Source organism: Onychomys torridus, chromosome 6 (genome assembly GCF_903995425.1).
Source record: "Onychomys torridus chromosome 6, mOncTor1.1, whole genome shotgun sequence".
Classification (NCBI taxonomy): Eukaryota; Metazoa; Chordata; class Mammalia; order Rodentia; family Cricetidae; genus Onychomys; species Onychomys torridus.
Window position 1 is genome coordinate 41307310 of NC_050448.1, and position 21148 is coordinate 41328457.

General features: G+C 37.3%; 1 protein-coding gene across 1 annotated transcript in view; it reads right to left on the reverse strand.

Annotated features, from left to right (window-relative positions):
* Positions 1-5747: 5747 nt before the first annotated feature.
* The window catches only part of Dhx36 (DEAH-box helicase 36), a 45491-nt gene continuing 30090 nt past the window's right edge, over positions 5748-21148 (reverse strand). The window contains exons 20-25 of the mRNA XM_036190134.1: positions 15076-15159; positions 12401-12500; positions 12174-12264; positions 9702-9822; positions 8964-9116; positions 5748-8459 (exon numbers count right to left, since the gene is read on the reverse strand). Coding sequence (XP_036046027.1) covers positions 8274-8459; positions 8964-9116; positions 9702-9822; positions 12174-12264; positions 12401-12500; positions 15076-15159 — 735 coding nt within the window. The 3' untranslated portion in view covers positions 5748-8273. The remainder of the gene's footprint in view (positions 8460-8963; positions 9117-9701; positions 9823-12173; positions 12265-12400; positions 12501-15075; positions 15160-21148) is intronic.

Below are 21148 nucleotides of genomic sequence, written 5' to 3' on the forward strand. Positions count from 1 at the left end.
TTCTGGTACTTGGAATTTAACTCCCTGTTCTGCCCTCGGAGGGAGGAAACTCTTCTTTAAAGGATTCATGGTTAAATTAGGTTCATGGAATGATTTCCTCAATGGTTAACTCAAAACTAACTTTTTTTTTTTTAAGTAGGCAAATAAATGTTTCAGATTTAACTAATTTTAGTCCTCGGTTAGACCTAACAATTCCTTGACTGTGCAACATAATACATGATGTGAACAACAAAGAAGTGGAAGTCAGCAGAGCCATCTTAAATTCTGCCTCCATCACCCACCATAAAACCTTGAAATGCTAAGTACTTCCAGCTTTCTTGTAGCTTAAGTATATCATGAGACAGCAAATACCCATAAGATCTGTCTGCTTCCAGCTCAGCAGTCAAAGTCATCTTTGTTATATTTCTACTCAAGCTTTTGTTAGATGAAGAGATAGGTATGACATTTCCAGTAAGGAGCAAAATACAACATCCTCTGCTCCATTTCTCAGGAGCATTGGGAAGCCGCGGAGAAGCTGAGCCACCTTGATCTGCAGTTTAAGAATGCAGGTCAGAGTGTAGTATGTGTCGTAACAACTTCTGTAGACATCCCTCAGGGCTTATTCTGGGGTGGGAATGTGAGCCTGAAAGACTCAAGACTATACTCCCTCAACTCTAATGTCCTAGCAGAGGGAAACTAACACCTCACTGGTGCAAACACCAACTGAACTCAGTTATTTGTATGATCAAATATTCGTAGGTTCAGCAAAGACTCAAACATGGCACTGTGACAGAAACAACCAACCCAGGGACTCTGGATGCTAAAATCATAAGGCCACAACAGTATTTGTAAACATTATTTCATAGAGGTAATGCCACACTTGAAAATGGAAGCGATCTAGTAACTACAGAAATTTAACAGAAAGAAAAACAACCAGAAATTATATAGTTGACCCTCAGATTACACAGTTACCAAGATCCCAGGGAATTGGAAGAGAGGCTAGAAGAAAGTGTACAAGGAATCATGGAGGCAATAGCCATGGAGATTCTAAGGGTTTAAATGGAGTCCTAGAGAAGGACTGTGTGTGTGTGTGTGTGTGTGTGTGTGTATACGAGGTGGTCCCACCAGTCTAGGAAGGAAGCTGCTCTAGAAATGGAGAGTGATCTTGGCTAAAGGGGATCCTCCAGCCAAGCACATGTCCTGAACAGACAGCTAAAGGAAGTTTTATCAACTGAGAAACACTCTCAGGACCCACATGAATAAAGACTTTAGGCCAGACTGTCACAGCATTCAGAATGTGTACATCAGCATTAGATAAGTGACCCTTATGATAAAAAAAAAAATGTCTGCCTAAAGATAATGTCTGAATTTCAATGAAGGTTGAATTTAGTCAAGAGAATAAAATAATTTAAATATAAATCCTCCCAATGATACGGTCTCAAAACATACATAAAAATTAGAGAAATATAAATCCACATATAGCATAAACTACACCACCATATCTTAGTATTTTATTAAAGGATCCATACAAGCACAGACAATGACAATATAACATCCTGCAAAAATTTCAGCATATGCTTTCAAGTGGACATTCCATTTGACTTTTAGACCCAAATGTAAAATGTAAAACTTTAAGTTCTTCAGATGTCATATAAGAAACATTAGGTGAGTTTGGTTTTGGTGATAAATCTCCCCACCCCCACAGAGCTCAGGGAACCCCATGGAAGAGAAGGCAGCAAGTGTCTAAAAAGCCAGAGGGGATAGAGAATATAAAGAAAACAAGCCCTCTAAATCAATAGGAGGAAAGCTCTTAGGAACTCAAGAGACTGAAGCAGCATGCATAAGTCTACACCAGGTTCTCATATGAACTTCCAGTTTGTTTTGGCGAGATTCCAATGGGAACCAGTGGATCTCTGATTCTTGTGACTTCTCCTGGGCTTTCTGTTAGTTTGTCTTGTCCAAATTTGATGTGATAATTTTTATCTTATGTTTTTTCTTTTTCTTTTCTTTTTTTTTTTAAGAAATGAATGATTGGAAACCTAGCCACTAGGCTAAAGGTTAAGAACTGCACTGTCACACAAGAAAACAAGTTTTCCCCAATGAGTGACACTGTGTATCAACCACTCCAGGATAAGCCTCATGTTCAGTAGTTAAACATATAATGGACTCCACAGTTTTTTGGGTGTTGTTGCAGTTTGGTGTTTTGTTGTTGTTTATTTTGTTTGGAAGGGGGTGATTTATTCTGTTATCTGTTTGGGGGGATATTTGTATACTGGTGTTTTGTTTTGTTTTTTGAGAAAGAACTTATAGTTAGGTGGGTGTGGAGGGGGAGAGGATCTGGAAGGTTTTGGGAGGGGAAGAATATGATCAAAATATATTTAACATTAAAAATGGCTTTAATAAAACTATATCATCTGACTTTAACTCAAAGATCAGAAATAATCTCAGCTCTAAACAATGACAAAGATCTGGATAACTCACCAGAGTTCAAACAGAACATAAGCCTATGAAAAGACACTGGAATGTCAGAGCTGCAGACTAAATATTGCCAGCACACGAAATGGCTAAAAGGGGGCAGTATATGAGGGAAACTTATAATCCCAGTCTCAGCACTGGAGAAGCTGATGGAGATAGATTCTCCGAGTTCAAGGTCCCTTACAACCCCAAACAAAAGATGAGAAAACAAAAACAGGAACTCTTACTGCTGGCAAAAACGCAGTAACCTCCTGGAAAGGCAGTTTGGCAGTTTCTGACAGAACTAAATATCCCTACCATATGACCCCACAATCACAGGCCTTGGGTTTTATCCAAGTGAGTTGAAAACCTGTCCATACACATAAAAATGAGTATGTTTATAGTAACTGTTTTCACAATCACCAAGACTTGATGTGTCAGTAGGTGATTGGATAAGCTATGCACCCATCCATTTTTATCTTAAAATCAAAGGAAACAATTGGCTTCTAAGAATAACTGAAAATAAAGAGAAAAGGCTGTTCTGAGAGGCTGACTGGAAGCCACGGCAAAGAATAAGCAAAGAAATATGGAAAATATAGTTGACCCTTGAATGCCACTTCTGGATAGTTTTATATCAACTTGACACAAGCTAGAGTCATCTGAAAGAAGGGAACCTCAGTTGAGAAAATGCTACTGTAAGATCCTGCTGTATGACATTTTCTTAATTAGTGATTGATCGGGGAGGCCCTGGGCTGCTGGTTCTGGGCTCTATTAGAAAGCAGGCTGCACAAGCCATAAGGCGCAAGGCAGTAAGCAGCTTCCCTTCTTGGCCTCTGCATCAGCTCCTGCCTCCAGGATCCTGCCCTGAGTTCTTGTTCTGACTTTCTTCAAAGATGGACTACAAGGTGAAATCACAAGCAAAATAAACCCTTTCCTCCCAGACTTGCTTTTGGTCATGGTGTTTCATCACAGCAATAGTAACCCTAAGACCACCATGGGGCAGCCTTTCTAGTTGAAAAGTGAAGTTTTAACACCCTCAATCCTTAAGCACTAATGGTCTAGGTGTTCTGGAAGCAGGCTCATACAAGAGCAACCAGAAGTGACTGCAAGGTTGCTATAGTATAGCATACTATACTATATACTAGCATGATCCTACTAGTCTTAGATTTAATGCTTACATTTCTCTGTACTCTGGGAATCTTAGTCTTGGTAAATCTTAGTTTTGGTAAATTTTAAATTTTATAATAGATTTGTACACATTTTGATAATTATATACATCTATTTTATGTATTGACATACCTTTTTATGAAACTTTCAGTTCTAGTTCATAAAATGCACAACCTTTTCAAATCAAATCTTCTTGATCCCCTGTCCCTCCAAGATGGGTCAGTAAATTTATCAAATTCTTCATACCCATGTTGTTCAAGGGTCAGCAATACAATAAGAATGCTTAGAAAAATACCCCCAAAATTCTACTACACTAAAGCTCTATGGAATGATTCACCTATCCATGCTTTGTTTTCAATAAAGACAGCATTCATTCTATCTTGAAAATTACTGACATGAATTAAATTTTTTAAAAGATTTATTTATTATGTATACAGAAGAGGGCACCAGACCTCATTACAGATGGTTGTGAGCCACGATGTGGTTGCTGGGAATTGAACTCAGGACCTCTGGAAGAGCAGTCGGTGCTCTTAACCTCTGAGCCATCTCTCCAGCCCATGAATTAAATTTAAGAATGAGAAAGTCACAATTTAAAAGATGTCCCCTCATTCAGCCAGACTGGCTGGATGCCATTCACAATGCAGACTGGTTGGGTGATGCTTCCAAAACAGTTGCTCTCATGGTGTTCTCAACACCCAGTTTTGATCTCATGCCCTACCATTCACTGGTGCCATTTTCTCCTGGCACTTGCTTTCCATGTGAAAAGCAGCACATTGGACCATTTTCAAGGTCAAGAAACAGCATATCTATCTAGTGACTAATTTTCTCCCTAGAAAGAAACACTTTAAAACCCATCATTTGACCTGAGGTGAAGAATCAAAACACTCTATGTGTAAGTCAATTAGGCAAAGAAGCAACTAAGCACATGGAAAGATGCTCATCGCTAATCATAAAAGCCAAAATAAAACAGAACACTTAACTGAATGTTAAAAATCAAACGAAAAACCAATGGAAATTATCAAGTGCAAACAAGCCATTAGGCAGGCAAAAGTAGCACAACCACTTGAGGAAAGTTTGGTAGTTTTTTTTTGTTGTTTTTTGGTTTTCAGAGACAGGATTTCTGTGTAGCTTTGCACCTATCCTGGAACTCACTCTGTAGCCCAGGTTGGCCTCGAACTCAAGAGATCTGCCTGGCTCTGCCTCCCGAGTGCTGGGATTAAAGGCGTGTGCCCATCACCGCCTGGCTGTTTTTCTTTTTTTCTCTCTTTCTTTCTCTCTCTCTCTCTCTCTCTCTCTCTCTCTCTCTCTCTCTCTCTCTCTCTTTCTTTCTTTGTGGTAGAGAGCTTGCCTAGCAAGCACAAGGCCCGGGGTTCGATCCTCAGCTCCAAAACAAAACAAAACAACAACAAAAAAAAAAAACAAAAAAAAAAGGGGAAAAAACATTTCATTGTGGTGGTGGCTTACATTTTCTGAGGTTCAGTCCATTATCAGCATGGTACTACAGGGTGGCATGCAGGCAGATGTGGTGCTGGAGAAGGAACTGAGAGGCCTGTCTTTTTTTTTTCCTATTATCAGCTTGATGCAGTATAAATTCTTATCCTAATAGTGAAATGTTTGATTGAGGCTTGCCTAGTGATTGGGTAAAACCAAAACTTATAAGCCACAGTCATCCTAGGTTCTCCCCTGCTATATAGCCTCTCTGGTTCTGTGGGTTGTAGTCTGGTAGTTTCTTTTTTTTTTTTTTTTTTTTAGCTGAGGATCGAACCCAGGGCCTTGCTCTTGCCAGGCAAGCGCTCTACCACTGAGCTAAATCCAACCAACAAACTGTACCAGGTGGCTGGAGGGATGACTCAGTCATCTGAGTAAGAGTAAAGAACCCTTACAGAAGACTTGAGCTCAGTTCCCAGCATCCACAAGGCAGCTCCCAATGCCTATAATTTCAGCTCCAGGGGATCCAATGCCTTCTTTTGGCCTCCACGAAAATCTGAATATATGTGGTACATATAACTTACAAAGGCACATATACACACAAATCAAACTAAAAATCTTAAAAAAAAAAGACATACATACTTTACCATCTGATGAAATGATCTTAATCCAAGATATTTACGCAGGAAGTGAAAACATGGAACTACATGACAACTGTACACATTTAAAGCAGCTTTATTCATTAACAGCAAAAATGCTGAAAATACGTGAGATGTCCATCAAGTGGTAAATGGATACAATGACATAACCATAAGAGAATACTAAACAATAAAAATTACTAATATGTACAGTAAGTATATATGTTATCTCGGTGCTTCATATTAAGTGAAAAGGGCTGGTCATGTAGATTGTGTGAAATTCATTACTGGAAATCCTAGAAAAGACAAAACTACTGATGAAAAGCTCATCACTGGGTGCCACAGGGCAGAAGTGAGGCAAGGGCAATTTTGCCTACAAAAGCAACAAGAGAAAATTTTAGTTGATGGGAATGTTCTACATCAAGATGGTGGTGTTAGCTACATGTTTTATACAGTAGATAAAATACACTGAAACTACTCAAATTGGCTAATTATATATAATCCTTAAAGCTCCAAGAAGGTATGGGAATATATCAAAAACTAATAATAGAAACATGATTTACTTTGCTGGACACATTTTCAAATATTGTCAAGATATTTAAAAAAAATCAGAATAAAATGCTGTTTAACAAATAGGATGATTACAAATATATGGATATACAACATAATTATAGTTACTTAATAAATACAAACTCAGTGTTGAGAATGGGAAGAAATGTGCCACCATTTACTTAGTCTAGGTGCACGGATACTGAAATAATTTTAAAGTAGATTTTGTTTTAGAAATGCAGTAAGATATAGTTTGCAATTAATTCACTTGAAATTATCTAGAGCTCCCCCCAGGCAGTTAATTAGGAAGGTATCATACATATGTACTTAACGCTCTTAAAGCATTATGCAGTGATATATTTCATTTCTCCTCATAAGTTTGTTTGTGTTTTCCCAACTTATTCTCTGTTGTGCAAAGGGATAAAGCACACAGGCTTTCATTCTTGATGACCTATTTTTTAAGAACATCACAAAAGTCATTTCGAGGCTTGGAATGCACTTTCCAGTTAGCAGTCCTAGTTTGTAATCAAAAGAAGCAAAAAGTCTTCAGAGCACCTGTAATTCACCCTCCCCCTATTAGTTGGCTTTGGCAGAGCCATCAACAGGCAGTGGCAATACCACGCTTATCTTTGTGAAGTGCTCATCTGTAAGCAGTTCTGGAATATGCTTTCATTGCTGTGGAGAATACACACTTGCCTGAAATACACCTTGACTTCAGGGTCAAAACTAATAGCGATAGCACTGCAACACCACTATCACTCTAAGAGTTCAAAGTCAAACAGTTTTGGTGAGACAATCCAAAAGAACAAAATTAGAATGCAATACAATCAAATCTTTGTACACAGTGCCAGGTGACATACACTCAGACATGGGAGCAGTAGCTGAACCAGTGCAGTCAGCAAATCCATGGCCATATTATGCATATACCCTGGTCATCTCACTAAACGAGGGAAATAAGAACAACCTGATTATCTTAACGAGAAAACCAACATCATTAAGCTAGAGTTAGTGACTTGAACAAGAAACCAAGAAAAGAGTCAAAACACTAAAAAACCAACAGCTCTAACCAGCCTGAAATTAGCCATGTTTTGTCACGCTCCACCAAGAGTGGAGCAGAAGAATGGTGTAGTATAGGCTGGAGATGTGGCTCAGTATTCCAGCACTTTTGTCTAACATGCGTGAAGCCCTTGGCTCAACCATCTCCAGGATCCTCCGTACAAAAATTAAATGGTAAAATAGATTATTAAATGTTAAAAAATATTTCATGGACAAATAGTAACAAAGACTATGTGAGAATTATATGCATCAGACACTAGTCTATGGTCTTTTACACAAATATTACCACATTTAATCCTCACACGTTTACCTGCCCTTCAGATAAGGAAAAGAGGCTGAGCTGAGACAGAACCTCTGCCATCACATTCAGACATGTGCTCAGTTGCTACACTATGCTACACAGGGCAGGAATTTGGTATAAGAACACTTTTTAAAAACAAAAGAAACAAACAAAAATAACACTAAGTGAGCCAAGAGATAGGTCGAACTCTAGAAAACAAACCAAGAAGTTTGCTGAGATTTACACATTATACATTTTATTAAATACTGAGCTTTATTACAACAAATTTATTTGTAATAGAAGTTCATTTTAAAAAATGTGGTTGTATTCAAATTCTTACTTCACACTGCTTTTTGGCCAAACATTCTATTTTTACTGTCTCTAGACAGTCACTATGGACAGAAAATTAATTTTGCATAATGGCATAAAGGAATTTGTCAATGTTACAACACTTAATATATGGAAGAATACTCCTGAAATGTGGACATATCTACAATGGAGTATATGATCAGACAGCATACTGCTTTTCCCAGTGTCTTTATAGATGACACTGTTTAATCATGCACATTAACTCTTTACTACCTACTTAAAGTTTCTATCTTACACACAACAACGATTCAGAACCCAAGGCTTGACATTTTGCCAAAAACTAAAAAAGAAAAAAAAAAAAAAGGAGAGAAACATGAACATCAGGATGAGTTTTAGGCCATCACAGAAAGCTGTCAGCTGTAATATCCCTCCTGTGACCGTGGTGGCAAGTTCCTTTGAACAGCCTTTTCCTGTGTTTTGATCAAGTCAAGAATAGCTGACAGTACTGCACAGTCTCTGGACTTAGTATCATTCCAGTCTACAGGATGAGGGCATTCAATCTTCTCTTGCAGAAGGATATCCAGTTCCTTTCTTAGCCCCTAAGGTTGAAGGAAGCAGACAGGCTCATCAGGGAAGATGGATTTTTAGACAATATCAAAGACAAATGTGACTGTAGCACAAGGATTTTTATAAGCTATTAGAAAGAAAGGCAAAAAAATTATCTGTAGAGCACCAACTAAATGTATGGTTAAAAGATTCAAACTTTTATCCTTAAAAGTCTTTGGAAGAATATATTATTACATCAAAAAGAATCTGGAAAACTAAAATTAGTCAACACTACTAGCTCTTTTGCAATAGAGCAAGAAACATTCTTTTTAAAAACATTTATTTATCTTGAGGACCACATGATATGTGCCATGGACTGTGTATGGAGGTCAGAGAACAATTTTCATTAGTCGGTTACATATACTTCCACCATGTGTGCATCAAGGACAATGTTTCAGGCTCAGCTGAGAGCTGCTTTACATGCTTAGCCCTCTGGTGGCCCCCAAGATCACATATTCATTTGCATGCAAACTTACAGACAACCATTCATTAGTCACCTTAACAAGATGGGCAATTCTTTCTGGAGACTGAAACACAATCCATTCATCTACAGCAATAACTTCCTGACCATTATCTTTCTGGATGGAAATATCTCCCCCAAAGAACAACAGGCAGTATGGTGAAACTTCTGTACAGTCGTACAAGTAAATCTGTAAAGAGCATTAACATAAATAGATGCATGAGGAAGCAGGAAAGGACTACTACCATACCAATTCAACATCACAAGCGTTGACCAGCTTCTTTCCAAAATAGGTATTAACTTGCTAATGTGATTTTGAAGATGAATTTTGAAGAAATAACATTTTAAGTAAACCATTCTTAATTCCTTGAGATTTTTTTTGTTCTGAAGCATATGATTTCCCTTGAATGTTTTCTGAATGTCAAAAACTAATGGAAAAAAAATAAAGCTAAAAATATTTTATTTCTATATCAACATAGAAAAATAGAATCCACTTACTATTCTGATCACTACTAAGCCTATTAACTTATTATATAGATGGATATATTGTCATGCCAACAAATCTCTACATAATGCACACTCCTGACAGCACATCTTGAAAGCAGGCTCTAAAGAAAAACCACATAAATCAAATAACTGATATACTTCATGAAAATACATTACTCATAGAAAAAAGCTATGATTTATTTCAGAAAAAGTAGAATTTTGAAAGTAGAAAATTATCAATCTATAACACTGACATTCAGATTTACAATTATGTTGAATGTTCACTTACACTGCTTGTCCTCATCTTCAGGTGATAGATAAGCCAGTTATAGTGGAAGTCTGTTTGCTCCACATTGACAGACTTAGGATGAATAGAAACCAGACCATCAGACTTTGTGTGAACTTTTACCCTTTAAAAAAGTTATAATACAGTTCATAAGTGTCTTAAGGAAGTTTTCCCTCATTACTACAAAAAAAATTACTTTAAAAAATAATAGGTAGCTTAGTAAAAATCAAACAAAGGAAGCAATCTTTAAAAATGGACCACACTACAAGGCTGAGCTGAATCCCCAGGGGAGTCCTTGCCCTGGAGGAGATGGAAATGGGCAGTGGGCTGGGGGGAGGGGGAAGAGCAGAGGGGGGCGGGAGAAGGGAGGACAGGGGAATCCGTGGCTGATATGTAAAATCAAATTACAAAACAAAATAAAAAAATGTGCCACACATGAATTTAGTATATGTCTACAATATATACATCTCAAAATCAGCTCCTGAGGAAAGTAGAATTTTATAAAGGACAGATGAAAGGTACATAAGCAAAATATGAATATCCTACATCATAACAATGAATCCACTTACAGTTTTAATAATTTAACACAGCAGACAGGTGACAGACTATTCCTTAATGGTGTTAGTATACAGTACACAATAAAGGATAAAGAAGAGAACATGAGAAATGATTAGGAAGGAGCTTGTTTTAAGAGTCTACATTTTACTATGACCATCAAGATAATAAACATCACCTTCAAGTTATATGGTAACTGTGAAATAATCAACTAAAAACTTCCAGTGGTTAACTGTATTCCCAGAAGACCACAAAATTAAAAATTAAAATTTTGTTAAAAAGAGACTTTTGATAAAAACTGATTTTTAAAATTTCTTTTAGATTCATTTTATGTGCCTAAGTGCTTTGCCTGCATGTATCTATGTGCAGCATTTGTGTGCTTGGTGCCCAGAGGTCAGAGGAGGGCACTGGATCCCCTAAAACTGGAGTTACAGAGAGTTTTGAGTGGCCATGTGGGTGTTGGGAAAAGAACCTGGGTCCCATGGAAGAGCGGCCAGTGCTCTTACCTGCTGAGCCATCTCTTCAGTCCCTTTAAAATGTTTTTAAATGCCTTCCATTCACTCAAGTTTCTCAATTTCAAAAATAGGTATATTTGTAAATAATACATTTTGGCAGTTTACTCTTTGAATTATTATTACAGTGGTTTATTTTGTGTAGGGCAGGAGTGCATGTGTGACAACAAGGTGACAACTAGGACCATTCTCTCCCATCAAGATGTTAGTTTCAGGGTGGGGTGTTGTGGAATACTATTTTAAGATCTGTTACATTTGTTTATACTGTGGAACATTTGTTTAGTAATACAAAGGTACGTGGCATTCTTTAATGTTGCATTTGTTTAACTCTGTGAGGCTGTGTTACTTTGCCTGTCTAAAACATCTGATTGGTCTAATAAAGAGCTCAACAACCAATAGCTTGGCAGGAAAGAATAAGTGGGGCTGGCAGGCAAAGAGAATAAATAGGAGGAGAGATCTGGGGAAAAGAAGATTAAGGAAAAAGAAAGAGCAAGAAAAGGACGAGGGGAGACCATGAGGGGCCAGCAACCCAGCCTCACAACCAGCAATGGAGTAAGTAAGGAAAAGAAGATATACAGAAATAGAAAAGGGTAATAGCCCAGAGGTACAAGATAAATGGGATAATTTAAGAAAAGAGGCTAGAAACAAGCCAAGCTAAGGAAGGGCTCCACAATTTAAGAATCACAGCCTTAGAACAGTATCCTAATGATGGTCATTCTTGGCAGTCTGTATTTTCCATTTTTATAATCACAAGATACCCAGCATTTTCATTTACATTAATCCTAATATTTCACATGTTACCACACAGTTTTAAACCACAATTTTCCCACTGCTACTAGACACCTATTCTATTTGCTATACACCTGTTAAAAAGTATGTGTAATCAATTCCTTCGGATAAACTCAAATTAAAATCTGAATTTAATCAATGAACTGAGCTAAGCCAATGACTACTTCACTGAACATCTTCCAAAGGGTAACAATTCAATACCCCTTGGACTCTTCTGACTCTCAGTACCCTCACCAGAGTACACCATGAAGCAGGAAAATTCCTGTTATCTCCAACTGGTACTAAGGCTATGTGGACATAGATTCCACTTCTCCAAAGAATGAATTTCATTTATCTATCTATCTATCTATCTATCTGCTTCTCATACTGCTCGGTCAGCCTTGAATGTTTACATAAGTTCCATGTTTTACTAACCTGTTTTGTAAATGGGTGATCGATCATATGAGTGACTAAATCTGTGTGTACGAACAGTTAGTTCCCTATGCTCAATAATTCCTATGCATCTAAATTATCAGATATGCCAAGAATCCAGTAACAAGAGTGAGAATACATTTCTATTGGAGGGTTCCAAAGCTGAAGGAAGAGCTGCAAGTCATTCATAACAATCTTCAATGCTTACATTTTTCTTTTTTTACCCAGATTTAGTCGGATTTTAGCAACTTTGGGATATAAACCAGCACAGATGACAGCTTTAATTATCTTCTCATTATCTAGTGGGAGTAGGAAAGTAGAGGGGGAAAAAAAGTAAAATACTTAGACAGTGGACCATTGGCAAGTGATTTACACTGTGTGTGTGTGTGTGTGTGTGTGTGTGTGTGTGTGTGTGTGTGTTTTGCTTTGCTTTACCTGAATTTATATTAGCTTTAGGATCTTTGGGACTTCTGCTGCTTACAAATCCAGCTCCAAGAAGATGCTCAGCAAATTGTCCCTTCATGTTATGCAGCATCTAGAGGGTAATGGTAACAAACAGCTAGAAACCCTTCACACACAAAGCCTATAAATCAGAAGCAACTCAATTTAGTTTTCTGCTTCTCCTGCTTTACAAAAACCTGGTATAAAAATGTGATACATTCAAGACAAGATTTAGTTTTAGCTATATATGTGTATATTTTGTGTGAGTCTGAATGCCTGCAGAGGCCTGAAGGCTTGAGACCACTTATAGCTAGAGTTACAGGTGGTTAACAGCCACCAACACACATGTGCTGGGAACCAACTTGTGTCCTCTGCAGCAAGAGCTTTTAACTGCTGAGTTATCTCTGCAGCTCAGCTCTTAAATGTGATCATTTAAGGAGGGAATTGGTAAATCACAAAACTGTAAATAAATTTTACTAGAACATAACTGTATTCTATTGTCTATTCTTTTTAATTGTTTTTGTACTCTAATAACAGAGCTGAACGCTTTTTAAAATACATAGCCAGCAAGTCTAAACTATTATTTGGTGGGTGGGGAAAACCCGCAAAAAAATAATGAATAAAAGGGGAAAAACCCACTAATGTTTAAAGAATTAATCCATTTTGAAAGACACATGAGTTTTGGAATTGCTCTTAACAAGCAGAAACAACAACAACAAAGCAATTACCAAGATCAACTAACTACTGTTAACATATTGACACAGAAGTATTTTTCTTAAGAAAAACCATGAGGTAAGCAGAAATGATGGGTGGCTCAGTACAGCGAAAGAAAAGTATCTTCATAATCATTAATACTGTAGACACTTACTGTGTATACACACCAACAGAAGTATCAGAAAGAAGCATAGCTTAAGATGAGATCTATTGTGTTTTGTTTCTTACTTTTGCTTATTGGGTTTTTGAAGCAGAATTTCATATAGCCCAGTTTGGCCTCATACTATGTGGCTGAGGCTGGCCCTGAATTCCTGATCCTCTTCCTGTCTTCGCCTCCTGAGTGGTAGGATTACAGGCATGTCATACAACTTCTACCTTGAGATCAGCCTTTAGAATTAGAAGCTGTTTTTCACCAAGCATTATGATACAAGTCTGTAATCTAAGCCACTTGGGAGACCAAGAGAGAGGACAGCCTGGGCTGCAAGCAAGACTGTCTCAAAAACAAGGTTTTATAAAGTGGAACTAACTTTAGTTCAAATTAAAGAAGTTCCACAGAAATGGAAATGAATCTGTTTTTATTACCACAGAAATGTTTTCTAATAAATTCCTTCAAGTTTAACAAAGAGATTATAATACATAAAACTAGCTACATGCAAGTGTTTCTTTTTTTAAAGATTTATTTATTTATTTATTTATTTATTTATTTATTTATTTATTTATTGTGTATACAGTGCTCTGTCTGCATGATGCATGAGTCCCTGCAGGCCAGAAGAGGGCACCAGATCTTTTTACAGGTGGTTTTTGAGCTACCATGTGGTTGCTGGGAATTGAACTCAGGACCTCTGGAAGAGCAGTCAGTACTCTTAACCACTGAGCCATCTTTCCAGCCCCGCAAGTGTTTCTTTTGAGAAAAGGTACAATTTGGGTTTCTTCATGTAATTCTTCTAAATGAGTCTGATAACCACCTCCTCCTGGTCATTATGGCATTGTAATTTTAGGGAAACCATCTCTACGTACAGTCCTCATGTGTAGTTCCCTCACTACCTTGTGCTCCTTTTATATCTAAACAATTTCAGCACGCACTGTCAATCATGGGGCATGCTAGCTCCACCGCTGAAATTGTCACGAGTCAGTGACTGTTTTCAGGAATTCAAGAGAACAGCATTCCCTGAGTGCTCATCATCTGTCACACACTTGACATATGTCTCAACTTGGATTTAGCCATCTTTCTACAATACAGTACATTTCATTTTTCCATTTCAGGGAACTGTCATTGATACATGTCTGGGTAAGTCTCCACTACACATGATACCTATACATTAATACTCCCAGCACTAATGAAATCAGTTCTGTCCTTAACTTTTATTTATCACGAATTTTGTGGTTTTTTGAGACAGGATTTCTCTGTGTAGCTTTGCGCCTTTCCTGGGACTCACTTTGTAAACCAGGCTGGCCTCGAACTCAAAGATCTGCCTTTAATCCCAGCACTCGGGAGGCAGAATTTTGTGGTTTTTAGCTGCATTCATATTCTGAATCCCTAAAGCTTTCCTTTATGCAAATAATTTGCTTTCTAGGAGTCTGTTTTGTTGTGCTCTTTGGTTTTCAATTTGGTTTCTTAGCAGCCCCCCATCCCCTACTCGCCTAAAATTTGCTCTTACTGCCTTCTTTTCTTTCTTTTACTGAATGAATAATCTTTTCAGTAACCCTATATATACTATGAAGTAGTTGTTAAGGTATTTCTACTGAAATATATCCTTTGTATTTCTTTCTGTAGTATCTTTCTGAATTGTCCTGTCTCTTTTCACTCTGCTGATGACTGGGCATTTTTAAAATTAGAATGTCAATTTCTTGACACACACATACACTCTGTATGTAGTTAATTTTACTACAGATATGAATGGACAAAATATCTGCATATATCCTAATCTAGTATACATCAAATCTTCCAGTGTTACCTGCAGTGTGTTTGGAGACAGAAAATATTCCCAGCAGTAGTCTTTTTCATATCTGAAACCTCGTCGCTTAGCTTCTTCCCAACCCTATTGGACAAAGAAATGACAAAACTCACTTACATGGTTCTCTACGCCAAAGACTACTTAGCAGTTTCCATCTTCATTTTATTAACAGTCTAATTCACTGATGTCTCATATTCTCTGAGAAAATGTCATAGAACTTTAACTTTTGACAAAAAACAAAAACAAAAACCCTAAGCTCCTTACAATCCCAGTACGTAACACTGCTACTGATGTACAAATCAATGTAAGTTATACAAACATATTGTGAATTTTACACAAAATCTTTCCACTGTATATCAAGTATTCATCAGAAAAGAATATCAGTAAATAAATTTCCATGTTAGCATACATTTTCAATTTCAAAAACATGGTTTTCTTAACTAGAATAATAAAGGGGGGAGGCTGGAACAGTTAAGAACACTGGTAGCTCTTCCAGAAGTTCAATGCCCAGCAACCACATGGTGGCTCACAACAATCTATAATGGGATCTGATGCCCTCTTCTGGCATGCAGGCATATGTGTAGATAGAGCACTCATACATATAAAATAAATAAACAAACAAACAGAGGAGGAGAAAGAAAAGGAAGGAAGGGGGTTGAAAGAGAGAGAAAAGGGGAGGAGGGGTTGTCAGCAAGATGCTTAATAGGTAAGACCCTTCATCCAAGAAGTTTGACAACCAGAGTTAGATCCTTTGATCCTTATATTGCGAAAGGGGAGATCAAACTCACACAAACTGTTCTGACTGCCCCATATGAATGCTGAGACATGTGTAGCAACATCACCCCCCCCCCAAAAAAAAAGCTAAAAAGAGAAAAAGGAAACAGAGAAAGAGATAGATTAAATGAGTTCTGGACAAGCCAGATCTTGCATATCCTTTATGAGAATCTAGTTGGGTGAGCCCTGCTGTGGAATGTCTTTCTATATGCTGTGAATATGTGTTGCTATGACTGGTTAATAAGAAGCTGCTCTGGCGAGTCAGGTTATAGCCAGGCAGGAAATCCAAGAGAGAGACAGGAAGAAGAAAGGCAGAGGTAGAGGAGATGCAGCCTGCCACCCAAGGAATAACATGCCAGCAGACCAGTAACACCAAGGCCATGTGGCAATTTACAGATTAATAGAAATGGGTTAATTTAAGATGAAAGAGCTAGCTAGCAAAAATTCTTAGCCACAGGCCATACAGTTTGTAATTAATATTAAGCCTCTGAGTGATTATCTTATAAGTGGCTTTGGGATTATGGGTGAGAGATTTGTCCTGACTGCAGGCCAGGCAGGACACAGGAAATCGTTCAACTATAGAGCCCATCTGACCTTGTCCCCCCTATTACCCTTCTCAAACCCCTAGATTGAGCACAGGTGCCAAACCCAGTACCCTGGCCTGTTTGGCCACCACTCTGTGTAGCCTCCCAACCTCTAGATTCCAGCCTTGACATACTCATCCACCATCAACCTTCAGGCTCCATACAGACCCCATATCATGTGCCAGGGTCTAGTCTGTGAGTCTACTCAATTCTTTCCTCCATACACCCTCTCTGACCCCCAGATCTACACGAGAACTCCAGGCTTGGGTTGGGACACATATCCTGTACTCCAGCCCTGTTTCCTATTGTCAACCTGACTTCATTCCACCTAAGCTATATGCAAGCTTTAGGCCCCAACTAGCCTTCACATCCTGTTTATTGCCCCAATATGCTCTGCCCATATCAGACACATTCAACAAAAGAAGTCCACATCACATGACAAAAATTACAAACAATATGAAAGATCAAGGCAGTATCTTGCCCCACAAATCTACTAGTCTTATAGAACTATTTGCCCATGAGAATTACCTCCATGAACCCCAGAACACAGAATTTAAAAGAACAATCACAAATATCAAAGAACTAAAGGAACTTAAAGAAGACACAAGGAAAGAGCTCAATGAACATAAAGAGAATAAACACCCGAGTGACTAAGAAAACAGAAACATAAGGCTGATGGAAATGACAAAGACAATCCAGGACTTAAAAACAGTATTCAACAAAGAGACAGAAACAATAACTCGGGCTAAAATGAAGGTAAAATTGAAAACCCAATAACCCAACCAGCAAATTTAAAGGAGAGCCTGACAAGTAGAATGAATTAAGAAGAAAACAGAATACAGGGCCAGAAGATAAAGTAGGATCTACATCAAATAAACAAAGAATATGAAAAAAAATTTTTTTTTTAAAGTACAAGAAAGGAACATGCAGGAAATGTATGACACCTTAAAAAGATCAAACTTTGGAATTACAGGAAAGGATAAGGAAGAAGCATCCCTGGTCAGCTGCAAAGACCAGATCCTCAGCAAGATCATAGAAAAAACTTCCCCAAACTAAGGAAAGACACACCCACACAGATTCAACAAGCACACAGAACACCAAACAGACAAGACAAGACAAGAAAATCCCTACAGCATATCATAGTTAAAAACACTAAGTATGCAAAACAAGGCAAGTGTATCAAAAGCAGCAGAAGAAGAAAATGGATTTCACACATAAAGGAAAACCCATCAGAATAACAGTTATTTTCTCAGTGGAAACTTTGAAAGTCAGACAAGTCTGGAGCAATATAGTCTAAGTTCTAAAAGATTAAGACAGCAAATTTAGACTAATACACCCAGCAAAGCTAATCACCATGGTTGAAGAAGGAAAAACTTTCTACAACACAGCCTAAGAAAAAATGATACTGAGCAGGCAAACCAAAGAAAATACAGGAAGCACTCTGAGAAGTAAGCGCAGTCAAGAGAAATCACTGAAGCAGAAAATACTATCAAGGGCACAGAACCATCAAAAGCAACTGTAATTAACACATACCTTTCAATAATAACCTTAAATATTGAGCTCTACTACTAGAATTAAAGACACAGACTAATCCAATAATAGATGATTTCAATAACCCACTTTTCTCAATAGATAGGTCATTTGGACAAAAAAACTAAGCAAAGAACCATCAGAATTAAGTAATGGACTGAACAGAAAGAATATTCCACTCAAACACCATTGAATGCACATTCTACTTAGCAGCACATGGAAGCTTCTCTAAAACAGACCACATCCTAGGACACCAAACAAATTTTAACAAACTCAGAAATACTGAAATAACTCCATGCATCCTATCTGACCACAAAATAATGAAATTTAAAAATCAACTCAAACTAATCTGTAACAAAGAGACAAACTCACGAAGATCAAACAAATCATGACTGAATGATGCATGGGTCCAAAGAATAAAAAATTTCCTAGAATTAAATGAAAATGAAAACACAATATAACAAAAACCTCTGGGCATGTGAAAAGCAGTCTTACAAGAAAAAATTGCATCTCCAACTTTAAAAAAATCTGAGCACAATCAAGTGACCTGATAAAACACAAAATTTGAAAAATTAAGAACCAAACCCAGTTAATGCCAAGAAGAAAAAAAAAAAGAATTACAGCCAATATTATAATGAAGCAGTAACAAAGAATCAACAAATCTAAGAGATGGCTATTTGAAAAGATAATTAAACAATCCTTGGCCCAACTATCAAAGAAAGCAAGGACAAAAGTGAACAGAATCCGAAATGGAGAGAGAAGCATTATAACAGACAACAAAGAAAGTCAGACTATATAAAGAAATGTGCAGAAACCTGATTCCACCAATTGGAAATCTGAAAAAAAAAAAAAAAAAAAAAAAATAGTAATAAAGCATTTCTAGATCCAACCAAGCCACCAAAATTAAAACCTAAGAGCTCAACAACCTTAACAGGTCCGTGACAAATGAGGATATATAAAAATAGTAATAAAAAAGCCTTCTAATGAAAAAAGTTGAAGCTACAATGGATTCACAGCAGATTTCTACTAGACGTCTAAAGAAAATCTACAGCCCCCTTAAACTATTAACAATACAGAAACAAAGTGACCACCCCAAACTCCTCCTATAGAGCCAATTTCACTGTAATACTCAAACCAGGTAAAGACTCAACAACAAAGAAAACTACAGGTCAATATACCTGATGAACACAGACTCAAAAATACTCAGCAAAATACTTCAAGCAAAATAAAGACATGTATCAAAAAGATTATACACTATGACTAAGTTGGCTTTATCCCTGAAATACAGGGACCATCCAACATATATAAGTCAATAAATATAATAAACTATAAGCTGGGCGATGGTGGCGCACGCCTTTAATCCCAGCACTTGGGAGGCAGAGGCAGGTGGATCATTGTGAGTTCAAGGCCAGCCTGGTTTACAAGAACTAGTTCCAGGACAGCCAGGGCTGTTACACAGAGAAATCTTGTCTCGAAAAACAAAAAAACAAAAAACAAAAACTTAGTGATAAAAAGTCACACTGTCATCTCAACAGATCAGAAAGAGCTTTTAACAAAATCCAACATGTCTTCACGATTAAGTCCTAGCAAATGTAGGACTAGAGGAAACATAATATAATCTATGAGAAACTCACAGTCAACATCATCCTAAATTGAGACTTTTAGCAATTCCACCAAAATTAGGAGTAATACAGGACCTATTATCCTCACTCCCCACTTTTCAATATTGTGCTTCAATCACTAGCTACAGCAATAAACAAAAAGAAAATTAAAGAGATATAAACAGAGCAGTAAATCAAATTATCCCTATTTGTAATGACAGGATATTATGCATAACTATTTCCAAAAATTATACCAGGAAGCTTCTGGAAATAATCAAGTTCAACAATGTGGCAGGATCAAGAAGAATCAATAAGCAAAAACCAGTAACTTTTCAATAACTTTCCTATACACAGCAACAAACATTCTGAGAAAGAGATCATGGACACACTTCTATTCACCACAGCATCCAAGAAAATAAAATACCTAGGAATAACCAAGGAGGTGAAGGACTTCTACAATTAAGTCTTTCTGTCTCCAAAAAAAGAGAAAGACACTAGAAAATGGAAACACATCCTGTGCTCATAGATTATTAGAATTAACATTGTGAAAAATCACTATTCTACCAAAAATTCTTTTTACACATTCAATGTAATCCCAACTACAATACCTATCTCACTCAACATAAAAAAAAAAAAAAATTTCATATGGAGCCATAAAAGACCCTACATAGCTGAAACAAGCCTGGGCAAAAAAGAACAATGTCATAGGGATTACAATTCCAGATCTTATAGATATATTACCGAGCCATAATAATTAAATATGGTACCAACACAAAACAAGACATGTAGACCAAGGGAACAAAATCGAAGGCCCAAATATGAGTACATATAACTTCTGCCATTTAATATTTGACAGAGATGCCAAAAGCATAAGCTGGAGAAAAGAAAGCATCTTCAACAAATGATGCTGAGAAACCAGACTGGATGTCCATGGGCATGAAATTAGACCTGTATCTATCACCTTGCACAAACTCTAACTCTAAATGGATCAAAGAGCTGAAACATTAAAACTGCTGGAAGAAAACATAGGCATCCTACAAGACACAGGTGTCGGAAAGGACTGTCTGAATAGGACCTTATTTGTCCAGGAACTGAGGCTAATAATTGACAAGTGGGACATTATAAAGTTACAAATTACAATTTAAAAATATGTGTGGTATATTTAATTGAATTATTCATAAAAGAGAATGGTAAAGTAACAGTAATAACAACAGTCAGAAGGTCATAAGGAATCCTGTTATCTAAAATTACATATATGTAAGCCTGTGTAAACATACACATGTACAGTTTAAATAAAATTTCTCATCTGGGAAAACAAATATTTTCCTCAAGAGCCATAGTCTAACAAAAACCCCAACACCCAGCTTAAGAAATGCCCCTTTAGGAGTTGTTGGTTAAGGTTGTCCAAGAGACATTTCAAGACAGGCTACTGCTGGGTGGTCCCTAGAGGTTGAAAGTAAGCCCTATTACTAAGGTCAACCATGTACTTTAGACACAGAACCCAGGAGACTATAGCTAGTTTTGGCTTGGAAGCCTCCTCCCTGAGGGCTAGTTTTCACAGTACCACAAAGCACTATGCAAGTT